The sequence below is a fragment of the Brassica napus genome, chromosome C5, assembly GCF_020379485.1.
Source record: "Brassica napus cultivar Da-Ae chromosome C5, Da-Ae, whole genome shotgun sequence".
Classification (NCBI taxonomy): domain Eukaryota; kingdom Viridiplantae; phylum Streptophyta; class Magnoliopsida; order Brassicales; family Brassicaceae; genus Brassica; species Brassica napus.
In genome coordinates this window covers 39,384,548-39,396,860 of record NC_063448.1, presented here as the reverse complement: position 1 = coordinate 39,396,860, position 12,313 = coordinate 39,384,548, and the positions used below count along the sequence as shown (strand labels likewise).

At 33.6% G+C, this 12,313-nt stretch overlaps 2 protein-coding genes across 3 annotated transcripts; both read right to left on the bottom strand.

Moving 5' to 3' along the window:
* Nucleotides 1–5,222: 5,222 nt before the first annotated feature.
* LOC106444238 (VQ motif-containing protein 22) lies at nucleotides 5,223–6,097 on the bottom strand. The gene has a single exon (XM_013885736.3). The coding sequence runs from the start codon at nucleotides 5,961–5,963 to the stop codon at nucleotides 5,379–5,381; it is 585 nt and encodes a 194-aa protein (XP_013741190.2). The 5' UTR covers nucleotides 5,964–6,097; the 3' UTR covers nucleotides 5,223–5,378.
* A 2,253-nt stretch (nucleotides 6,098–8,350) lies between these two features.
* LOC106439811 (protein FAR-RED ELONGATED HYPOCOTYL 3) lies at nucleotides 8,351–12,242 on the bottom strand. 2 transcript variants are annotated; one of them, XM_013881331.3, is made up of 8 exons: nucleotides 11,878–12,242; nucleotides 9,626–11,791; nucleotides 9,459–9,515; nucleotides 9,298–9,366; nucleotides 9,142–9,210; nucleotides 8,964–9,032; nucleotides 8,830–8,874; nucleotides 8,351–8,747 (listed from the first exon to the last, which is right to left on the bottom strand). In XM_013881331.3, exons 2-8 carry the CDS (start codon nucleotides 11,783–11,785, stop codon nucleotides 8,691–8,693), a joined length of 2,526 nt encoding a protein of 841 aa, XP_013736785.1. In that variant the 5' UTR covers nucleotides 11,786–11,791; nucleotides 11,878–12,242; the 3' UTR covers nucleotides 8,351–8,690. The 2 variants fall into 2 exon arrangements, with proteins under 2 accessions (XP_013736785.1, XP_013736787.1); XM_013881333.3 differs by having other exon boundaries at nucleotides 8,964–9,026; nucleotides 11,878–12,145.
* Between the last annotated feature and the right edge of the window lie 71 nt (nucleotides 12,243–12,313).

Below are 12,313 nucleotides of genomic sequence, written 5' to 3'. Positions count from 1 at the left end.
TAATCTAGACATTAGAGTTTAGAATTAAGGGGGTGGGGTTTAGGGTTTAAAAATAAATAAAAAGTTAAATTTTCAAAATAAAAAAGTGCTATTTTGGTCATTTTAGTTTTTGAGGTCTATTTTTGTGGCAAAAACTTAAAAAAATCTATTTAAGAGAATTGCCCTTTTAATAATTTAATTAACATATACACGACAAAATAAACTATTTATCTTATTTTATTAAAAATATATTTTAAAATATAAAAATAATTTTTTTTGTAAATTAATAACTCTAAAAAATAATAAAATTTCGTAATTCCAATATTATTAATTTAAATAGTTTTTACTATAAGACTATTAAATTTCAAGATACTTCTAAAAAATTGACTAATAATATAATGCCAAATATTTTCGTAGTATTTTGTGAGTATCTAGCAAGTTTTTATTTCAGTTATTTTAAGTTTACTTTTATAAAACTATTGAATTTCAATATTGTTTTTGAAAAATTGACCAAAAATGTAATGCAAAATATTTTTCATAGTATCTTGTGAGTATCTAGCAAGTTCTTATTTTAGTTATTTTAATGTTTGAGTTTTCATGATAAAAATTAAAATGGAAATGGATCTAGAGCAACATTTTTCTAATAAATTAGTAGTTCTAAAAAGTAAATAAAATAATGATCTAATATCATTAGATATTTTAGAGTGGTGAGAAATTAGTCAAAATATATTATTTGAGATATTTTGGACTGAATTTTTCACCGTTTTGTGATATTTTGGATTGAGGTTTTTCTCGTTTTGAGATATTCATAATCGAACAATAATATATTTTTATTTATTTTAAGTTGAGATACTCTGCTGAAAGTTTTCTTATTATATGCCTAAAGTCTCAATTTTAACCAAAAAAGAAGTAAAAAAAAATAACAGAGATGTTAAAATAGTACAAAAGTTTTGGAGGGTTTCAACTTGGGTTTGTCCCACATGAAACCCCAATTAGTAGCTTGTGTTCTTTGACTAGTTTTGTGGACCATCATAAGCTTCACACTTCTTCAAAATAAAGGCAAACGAGAGACCAAAAAATCTAAACTCTCGAGTTTAATTTGTAATCACAAAGTAAGAAACGTTTCTACTAGACAAAGACACAAATAACAAGAGGTTACAAGACAATTCGTTTGACAAACAAACAAAAAAGAAGCTAACTTTGATGAATTACGTAAGCTATGCAAGAAGAAGATTATCTACTTTAGACGACTCTACCTGTTCTTGATTATCTTGTGATGATCCCATTGTTGAGAGTTTGTGAATCATCGCTACAACAGACCCTAAAATTCAAATAGACCATTTATTTTCCAAAATAGAGAAGGTGAGTTTAAAAGCTTAACAAACCAAATTTATAGCTGTAATAAAGCATCATTCCAAGTATTCACCATAGATTGGAGTACCTGACAATTCTCCAAGCTTGAATCATGTGATTTTGACCAAAGAACGATATGGTCATACTAATAAACATTAGCGTCTGATCCCCGTGAGAAATGATAACATACGGGGTTACCATAGCGATCAACCCTCCATTTTACTCCATTTAGTTCCTAATTTAAATATATAAAATAAAATCAGCAGTATAATTACATATATAATTAGATAGTCTTTATATTTACACCAATATAATACTTTTAAGCAAAATTTCTTAAAATATTCTAAGTTGGCTACTATTTTAAAAATATACATGCTCAATCTTTGCTCAAAAAAAGAAAAAATATGCTCAATCTGGATTCAAGATTTATGATTATTGTTTAGGTTTCAGTATTTAAGAGGTGGAGTTAGTTTATAAGCTTATATAAATATTTTTTTAAACATTTATAAATGATTTAATTGGTTAATTTTGCTTTTTTCATCATAAATTTAGTGTGTTTTTAAAAGTTGTAATCAACTTTCACCGGGGAATGATATGGTCATACTGATAAGCATGAGCAACCGATCCCCCGAGAGATGATAACATACGGGTTACAATATCAATCAACCTTCCATTTGTCTCCAGACATCCCAGCTAACAACTTTGGCTTTGATCAACTGTTTGTCTTGACATCATCAGTAAATTTTCTTCCACTATTCTTCCTCCCATCAATAGGAAGAATCTCATCCCCATCTTGATTTCCATCGACATCGTCATCGTCATCACCCGCTGTTGTAGATACAAAAACCGAAAGAAATACTCTAGATTTGAGTTGTTTATGCAAAGCATAAACTGACTTATTGATCACAAATAGACTATGAACCATCTGAAAGAATAAATAAAGATTCAACTTCACAAATTGAGACAATTTTCGAAGTTGAATCCTTATTTCTTATTGCAGATGATTCATAATCTGTTTGTGATCAACTTCACAAATTGACAATGGTACTTCACAAAAGTTGAATTCTTATTTATTGCAGACGGTTTCTAGTCTATCTAATCAATCAATGATACTTTCATAACAAAAAATAAAATAAAATGTTGTAAAGTCTACTCATCTTAGTTAAATACCCAAAACAGTTTGATACCCGTTTAATACTTCAAGTAATTATTTTGCTCATTTTAATATATTTACTTTTAAAAATGTGTTATTTTAATACCCAAACTATATTAATTTTAATCAAAGATTATTAATCAGTTTTAAATAAAATTTTAAAAACCTTTATTTTAATTTTTAAGAATAAAACTAACTAGAAATTAGATAGTATTTTAAAATTTAGAAAACCTTAATCATGAATAAAATACATATATTATTTTAAAGTTCAGAAAATAAACTAAATTTGAAATTAGAACTAAAATTAATGTTATAAATTAAGATTATCCAAACATATGTTATTTAAAAAAGAAAACAGGTAATAAATTTTGTTTTTGAAATTTAAAGATTTTTATGTTTTGTTTAAAACTTATTATTAAAATTAGCATAGTTTGTGTATTAAAATGAACATAGTTTTAAAAGCAAACGTATTAAAATGAGCAAAATAATTAGTTGAAGTATTAAACTATGTAGTATAAAAGTTTGGATATAAAAAAAATTAACAAAATTTAGTTGGGTATTGTTATGGAATTTTCCTTTTAATAAAATAGTTACCAGAAGGTGATTATAAAAAATAAAACACTGGTTAAACTTAAACCATATATCTGAATTTTTGAATAAAATGAGTGTTTATTTATGTACGAATGAGGTTGTTCAAATGGATCTCGCGTAGTTTCTGCTAGACGAGAAATATGGAAATCTAGTTGAGTTGTCTTATCTATCACTATTCAAGCTTCCTCCAACAATGTGCGACTTCAAAAAACAAACTGCTCTGGTGAGTGAGTTTTTATTTTGGTTTTTACTTTGTATATGTCATTACATTAATTACCATATGGATGGAGTTTGAAATTTACATGACCATCTAGAAAAACTACAACTCAACCACTAGTCTACCACTCAATAAACTCATAAGATATTTATATATATATGTTTATATATTTATATACAAATAAATACATTTCTAAACTATATTACTACAAAAAACTCTTAGGTGAAAGAATAGTAGATAGTTTGTTCCAATTCAATGCTTCCCTCTTGTGTTTTAAAATCATAGTCTAGTTGTTCGAAAGAATTGATTATCGCATTTATTTAAGTATGTATGAAAGAAGAGGCCTAATTTAATCATAAATAACATCAAAATCTACCAAAGTATAAGATTGAGAGTCGTAATAAGATGTTTTGTATAATTGTATAGTATAGACTGTATAGTAATTGGTGAATGAATTCAAATTGAGTTAAGAAAAGGAATTTTCACTTGAGGTTAAGGGACCCACAATGCGTATTAGATACATCCCCTCTTCCTAACCCCTTTATCACTCTTTTTTTTTTGTCACTTCGTCGATGTTACTTTTTTTTAAAATAAGATTCTTCATTGTTAATTCCTTTTATATTATTTTATTTGTCAAATATAAACACGTCTACAACATGATAGAAATATTCTCTTATTAATTTATGGATTTATCTTAAGAATCTAAAATCTATTAAAATGCAAAAGAGTAAGAAAAAAAACTAAAGACATTCTATAAGTATAGAGTTTGGCTTTGGTATACCGGCCAAACTCTATATTAACATCGATCTAAATCAAAAGATCCATCTCACTTTCAGTCTAAATCATAATTAATATGAATGAGAAGAAATTAAAAGAGGAAAAATAAACGATACTCCCTCCGTTTTATATTGTAAGTAGTTTTAGCAAAAAATGTTTGTTTCACAATATAAGTAGTTTTCATATTTCAATGCACATTTTTCTTTATTGAATATTGTGTAACCAATCAAATAATGCTAGCTTTTTTATAATAGGTTGAATTTAAAATTAAATAATATTTTTTTACAAAAGCGATAATTTCTTAATATTGGTGATTTTAAATAAAACTAGTTACAATATGGAACAGAGGGAGTAACGTAAGAATCTAGGTATGTTCATGTTGGTAGCCTACCTTCACCCAAAAGCTTCCTCTGTTTCCAACGAAAAGCAAGTTTAATTTCTATATGATCCAATTAATGGTCTTATCACCATATTTTAATGTTAAAAGATTATTCTGGTCTTGACGAAAATTCTCCTTCAAATATATTTCAATAATCTTATAAAGTTAGTGATTGAAGACAAAGAAAAAAGTAAATCAAATTGTGAACTGGAAAAGGATAGTCATCGTTTTCCGTCTACAAGTCATATTTTGCATTTTATCGAGCTTATTTGGCAAAGCAGATAAAACTACATTCACACTAACTAATTTCATGTTTGAATGCCTACAATAAATGAATACAGAAATTGGATGTAAGCTATTTCTCTCACATTTCCTCCATTACATGCACGTTATACATATATACTATTAATTTGAATAATATTGAAGAAATTTCAATTTTTCAGATGTAGTTCAGAACTTTACGTGAAAGTATGTTTTTAACATATATAGAGCGTTAATATGTATAATATATATACGTGATATATTAGTGTTCGAGAACATTGTTTTAGTTTACCTAAGTCTAGTAGAAAATATGGATGCCATAATAATTTATATAACTGATAATGTATTCTCGTAAAAACATATAGATTTATTTGGAAACGTTATTTTATTTTGCTTACTGCCAAACTGGAGTTTTCCTTTTGAATGCAAGCAAGTGTGCAACTTCAGTCATTGAATATTTGCTTATTTAGGACCATGATAAGTGATAACGCTGTAAACAAATGCTCAACGCCTAAAACAAAGATAAAAAGCTTGAATATGAAAACGAAAAACTTAAATATACAACAGTCAAAGTTGTCATTCTATGACAAAAGAAAGTCAGTACCTAACATTTCTGCCTTTATGCGAAAAAAGAGAAAAAAATATTTCAAAAAAATCCAATCGTTTTCTCATTGCAGTCTCGAAGACGACGTATTACTATTCGTGGCTTCCTTATACGACGGAGCAGAACCTCCTCCTCCACCGCCCGCGGTTCCAAAACCACCAGGAACCATCGTATTAGGGTTGTTCATGTTACTATACCCAACGACGGGATTCATGTTGTTTAACGAGAACATATAAGGCTGTTGCGGTGGAGGCGGCGCGTGAGGCTGGTAACTATATTGCCAAGGAACTTGTTGGGAAGATCCGGCGGATGGATCCGACGAAGAGGTGAGGCTAAAACCGGAAGTGGTATTACCTGACCCGAAAGCCATAGCGGATGGACCGCCCGTGAACTGCTGAACCATGGCGCGGAAGTTTGATGTGTCCGTGTTGAGAAGTGTTGTTGGTGTTCTACGTGAGGCTCTTGATCTTCTACGTGCCGGTTTGGTTACACGGCCTGTTTCTGGACTAAGACGAGAGTCCATGGAGGTGGCTTCACCGGAGGGAGAAGCTGCTGTGGTGGTTGTGACGGCGGTTGAAGTGATGGTGGAAGTTGTGTAGAAGGCTTGGTTGTTGCTGTAGAGGTGAGACCAATCGTTTGAGTTAGCCATTTTGTGTTGTCTCAAGACTGAGAGATTGTAATAAGTAACAAAACAGCATTTGCCTTCGTTTGTTGTTTATTTATTTAGGTTTAGTGATTAGACTTGGTCAAAAGGAAGACTATTCAAAATCAATCATGACCGTTGATTTAGGAAACATATTAGATTCTGTGGCTTAGCATTTCTTTCCTAACTAAAATAAAAAATATATATATATATAGTATACTAATATACTTACTTTATTAACATGATTTAATCTTTTTAATAACTAAATGATTTAATCTTATTCGATATTATCATGATATTGGAAAAAATAATAAAGAGAAAATGACTAGATAGCAATAAAAATTTTTTTATCATAAATATAGTTTCTAAGAATAAAAATGACCAAAATAGCACTTAATATTTTATCAAAAGAGATAAATATATATTTACATCCCAATGGTAAATTAATTTAGACATTAGGGTTTAGAGTTATGGGGTGGGGTTTAGGATTTAGAGTTTAGGATTTAGGGTTTAAAGTTTAGGGTTTAGAGTTTAGGGGTGGGGTTTAGGGCTTAGGGTTTAGAGTTAAGGGGTGGGGTTTAGGTTTTAGGGTTTAGGGTTTACGATTTAGGGTTTAGGGTTTAGGGTTTAGAGTTGGGGAGTGGGGTTTTGGAATAAGATTTTAAATTTTGAAAAATAAAAAAAATTAGTTTTTTCAAAATATAAAATGCTATTCTGATCATTTTAGTTTTTGAAGACTATTTTTGTGACATAAAATTAAAAATGTGATATTTTGGAGATTTGCCCAATAATAAAACAGCTTAAAGTTACAATTAGTTGAGTTTTTACCAAGAAACTAACTAGTAGAATTTAGTTTTGTATTGGGTTGGTTGGCTACTTTCCCAACAAGTTGACGAAATTTGCCTAATTTACTGTGTATATTCTTTCATTAAATTAGTAAATAAGTGCCTCACTTTACATAATCGTCACATAGCTGACGACATATTTTTCTGTTACGTTATTCCTAACCAAAATGTTAATATATTTCATATCACGTTGCCTGCTTGGTGCGATAGCCGTATTATATAGCACGAATGAATAACGACGGATGTACGATAATGATAATAACGACGAGATTTTGTTATATAGTATAGTACTATATCATTTTTTAAAATAGGTTAGACGTAATAGGATTATAATATGCCGACAATGTTGTTCAAATCCATAGCGTAATGAGAAGCCTATAGGCTGTTTTAATTAGCGAAAACGATTAGTCGATTATCCAATAAAAAAGAGCAACTAAATAAAGAAACAACTTTCGTATATGATACTCAAGACACTAGTGTTTTGATAATTGATAGGACCATAGGTGTACATATTATTTACGCAGTTGATTAAGGAATGAGTGGGCATAAATTAATTGACGGGGGTAGGTGACTTGGAATGAATGTAAATCAAGTTACGACCAAAGATCAGACATGAAACTAGTGAGAATTTTCAAACAAAACCATAATCTAATCCTGACGTGTGATATGTAATATGGGGAACTACATCATCGTTCTCTTTTGTTAGAACTTTGCATCAATTCACACATATAATATATACTTTAGGGGGGGGCTAAAATCTTGTAAACATCAGCTTGAGACTGAGTTGAATAAGTGACAATGAATCATTATTTGTTTAGGAGTGTTGTTCATTAAATCAGTTTAGAAAACCACAGAATTTACAATGTTGAATGATTACTAAATCTAATATGTGAATCAAAATTTATATTTTCAATTTTTTAGTTTTTGGAATGTATGTTTTTCTGTGTTTCAATTTTTTAGTTTCTGGGCAAAACACTCATCACACTGCTCATATGAGCACGTTATAAGAGCATCACCGATATATTTTTACATTTTCTCGCAAAATAGAAAACTCTATTATAATGGTGATATTATTCCAATGTATAACTTCTTTTTTTAATTGAATATCAAATTTATTGATGAAACTTGAAACTATTTACAGATGCTATGTATGTCTATTCAACGAAAATGAATAAAAGAATGTGATGATCGAGCTTAAACCATTTTCTCGTCATCTCTTCTAAGGTGATGATCTCTCCGATGTATAACGTTATAATAGAATTTCTCTATTTACAGAGTAAAATATAAAACAATAGTAGTTTTATATAGATGAAAATAATATTTTTTTATATTTTGTTTTGAAAAAAAAAAAAAACTCTATTTTAGAAGCATATATTAGAGTAAATCTACATCTATAATAATTTCTTTTATTCTAGAAGAAAAGTATAAAAAGAATAGAAATAGGTTGAAGATTGTCTTAGATATTGTACGAGGATCAAAGAGCAAAACAACAGACCATATTGTGGCTTAAGATCAGGGAATAATCTGATGCAATTATAAGAAACTTGATCAAAAGAATTAACAAGAGTTTATAAATAGATAAATATCTTCTAAACAAATGTTTCCCCCTCCTCTAAATTCGAACAATCAATGATCAAAAGCTTTTTGGGGATCATCAAGAACTAATACACACACGACCAAATATTAACAGAAGCGGTATCTTTATAACCGAAACAATACACCATATCCTATTTAAACACTTGAGCCGATAAAACAAGAAATGCTCCTTGTTCTGTTTCCAAAACCTGATCGAGAAATGAGCTTCATCTTCCAAGTGCTTGTTGGCTTTTTGTCTACAGAGGGACGGACGCTCTTTAAGATTTGAACCTTGGTTAGGTTTTAGCCTGGTTTAAGTGTGTCTAGACGCGTCCTCATGCAACTGTGTCGTCCTCACATTAGGATCATCCTGTACAGTAATAAACAATTGTTTCCATGAACAAAAATTCACCACTAGAGATGCAAATATGTTACTAGAACTGAAAATTTACCCGGATATCGTAAGTAAAGTTGGGAGGACGGAAGAAATCTACTCCCTAGAAAGAACAAAAGTAAAGAGTGATCATTTTTTGAATAGGTTTTGCAATCAAGTAAAAGCTCTGAGTCTGAGAATAAGGTAAGGTACCTGTCCATGGATGCCTTGCTGAGCAGTGTAGTAACTGTCGTAGCTTGGTGCTATTGAGTTCAACTGTCGCTACAGAAAACCAGCCGGGGATTTTTTTGTTTTTATCCAAAGTTAAATGATAGAAAAAAACAACAGAAGCTTAGTTACAGATAGGTGTTGATGGTGGAAATTTCCATACCAATCCTTGGATTGTTTGTTGATTCCCATAAAAGTTATCGCGATTTGGCGCCATTAAGTTCAGCTGGACCTGTAAACACACATATAATCAGACCACATTACAAACAAAAATCTCAGTCTATAAGAGAATATTAACAAGTAATTTGTGCTTAGTTACCAGATTTTGCACGCTTTGCTGTGTTCCATAATAACTTTCTAAGCCAACTGTCCTTGGACTTAACTTATCCTGCAAATTACAAAATTCAGATATCATATACTTAGGGGACTCTCTCTAGTTTAACAGAGTCTTTCTACTACATGTTAATAACAAAGACAGACCATCTGTTGCAAGCTTTCTGGCGCTGCAACTGGAATTACCTCCTGCTCTGAGTTCACCTGCAATCCATAGTCAGTCAGGATCATAAGACTTGCAATTCATAAAAGCGCAAAGCTAAGAAAAACCTTAAGTTGTGCATGTACAGAGAGATCATGAACAAGAAGTTTACTTTTCTTTTCTTAGTTGGATTCTTTTTCTTGCTCGTCGTCTTGACTGCACTTCTGCTCTGATTATCCTCCTCGACGGATATCAGACCTTGTGTTGGCGAAGCGACCACATCTGGAAGACTTCTGCCGGAAGTATTAACACCAGCACAGTTCCCCAAAGCTTCTTCAATAGCAGGGAAGGCAATATTGTAACTCTCTTGAGAGATGGATGCCTCTTCACTCAGCTTTAAAGCTCTCTGGCACAAATCATTATACCTCTGGAGCCTCGTCTGCAACTGCTGAGGTTCTCCTGGACAATGCTGGCTTCTTGCATCTTTGGTCCACCGTTTCAATATGTACTGAGAGGGGATGGAAGAAAGATGACAACACTGGAGAACGTTAAGCGTGTGTCTGCATAGATAGCCTTTATACTCAAATAACCGACACATGCAAGAGACTTCAGCCTTTGCTTGGCTCCATGAAACCACGAAGTCCTGGTTGTTTTCAAAATCCTGAACTCTAAAAGCAGAGCACGTAGCATCTCGGTTCTCCTCCCTGGGACTACACGCGATTGCACCCAAAACTTCGATCTGGAACTTTTTGAATACAGCAGGAGTATAGACGTCGGAAACACTCTTCTCAAATGGCGATGGGGACTTCATCGTTGGTGGCTTGTTCCATGTTTCCGAATCAGCTTTGGCTTCTTCTTCAAATCTATCTTGCAAAATCGTATCATACAGTTTCACAAACTCCTGTACGCTCGTCTTCTTGTGCAAGTACTTGTCGAAGAAAGCATTAACACTGTCAGCTCTAAGAGACGTAGACATCCCTGCCAAAAGAACATCGGTCATGTAGGTCGGTGCCCATTTCCTTCGGTCTTCATATAAAGACTGCATCCATTGATCGTCTTTGAGACCGAATCTAGCAAGAATCTTCCACCATCTCCTCGCAAAGTCTTCCTCCTTCCATGATTTATAGATGCACTTCTCAAACTTCGCTGTAAAATTCTCATGTTGCTTAGCGACTTGACCAAGATTCTCAGAGACCTTAATCAAGACATGCCAAAGGAAAAGGCAATGCTGTGTATTGGGGAAGACCTCAGGGACAATGGAGTTCAACAGAGGATCTTGCTCAGTGATCAAAACCTTCGGAGCTTGTCCACCCATCGCTCTCAGCCAGGTCTCCATTAGCCAAGAGAATGTAGCTGCGCTCTCGTCAGATAGTAAAGCACACCCAAGGACCATATACTGGTAATGCTGGTTCACACCAACAAAAATAGCAAGTGGCATCTTGTACTTGTTTCTCACATAGGTAGTATCAAGAGAAACAACATCACAAAAACTGCCATAGTTAACCCTGCTCTTGGCATCAACCCAAAACACATTCTTCACCCTGTGATCATCACCAAGATCTACCGCGTAAAAGAAGTTGGAGTTCAGAATCTGCATCCGCGACAAGAACTCAAGGAGAACCTTGAAATCCCCAGTCTCCACAGACAAACTCCGACCTTTCTCAAAAGAAGTTTTGGACTCACTCTTCAAGCTGATGACAGTCTTGTACTCAGCGAACTGCTTAGCCATCGCAGCGTAGATCTTCCTCGTCTGCTCGCTCACAGCTTGAGCAGGCAAAAGGTCGTGGTTATGATCCCTCACAAAGCTGTGAATCACCCACTTCCCATCAGGCTTCCTCTTAACGTGCATACTCGCTTTACAATCAGTCTTGGCACACGTCCTCCGACCAGACATGTTGTTTTCAGGATGATCCTGCTTGCTCTGCCTAGCTCTCGGCCGGTTGAAAGACTTGTCGTACTCCCGTTTAGTACCGTACCTAGAGCAAGCGAACTTGGCGTCGATAAACTCTCTCGTGGTTTTCGACCTGCGACTGTTCTGTATCGCAGTGTTGAAGCCGATGGTTCGAGAGTACTCTTGGTAGAAGGTATACGCTTCGCCGTGCGAGTTGAACTCCATGCCGTTAAGCGGTTCAAGGTTCACGCCTTGTTGTTGTGTGTTGTGCTCTGGAAGAGTGATGCCTGCTGCAGTGCTGTTGTTATCGGTGTGTACCTCGACGGTGACGTCATCCTCGACTTTGCTAATGTCTATGTCTTCGTTGTCAAGTCCTCTGTGTTCTTCATCGTCGCCTTCTTTGCAGAGGTCGCCTGAATGTAGTCGAAGATCTATGTCCATGACTTCCTGCAACACGATTAATCGGAAATTCTCAATGTATATATAGAATCCGTGGTCGTTTTTTCACTGTAACGAAGATGAGATGGAATCACCTGTAACGAAGACGAGCAGAGAGGTGAATCGAAAGCAATAAGCTGTAATCTCGTCGCCAGGAGGAGCCACGCGCCAATCGGTGCGAGTTGGCGTTTCGATCTGCGGAAGGGGGGAGATGGATGATAGAGAGAGAGGGAAGGAGGAGAGAAAATGGTTTGTGATGTTCACGCGATCTGAGGGGGCGAGTGGGCGGAGGAGGAGGAGGCACGATTCCTTTTTTTTCTTTTTTCTTTGGTGTCTAGGGTTTCTCTCTGTATGTCTCTGTCTCTCTCTCTCCGTTTAAAAAAATGCGTGTGTGTGTGTTCCATATCTTCTCCACTGCGCACGCGTTGCGCGTGCCAATACTGACTTGGTAATTTTAGATGAAGCGTGACTAATGGCATTATGAATATACATATATAAAGTAGGCCTCTTCTAGTTCTAGAGTTAGGCTTT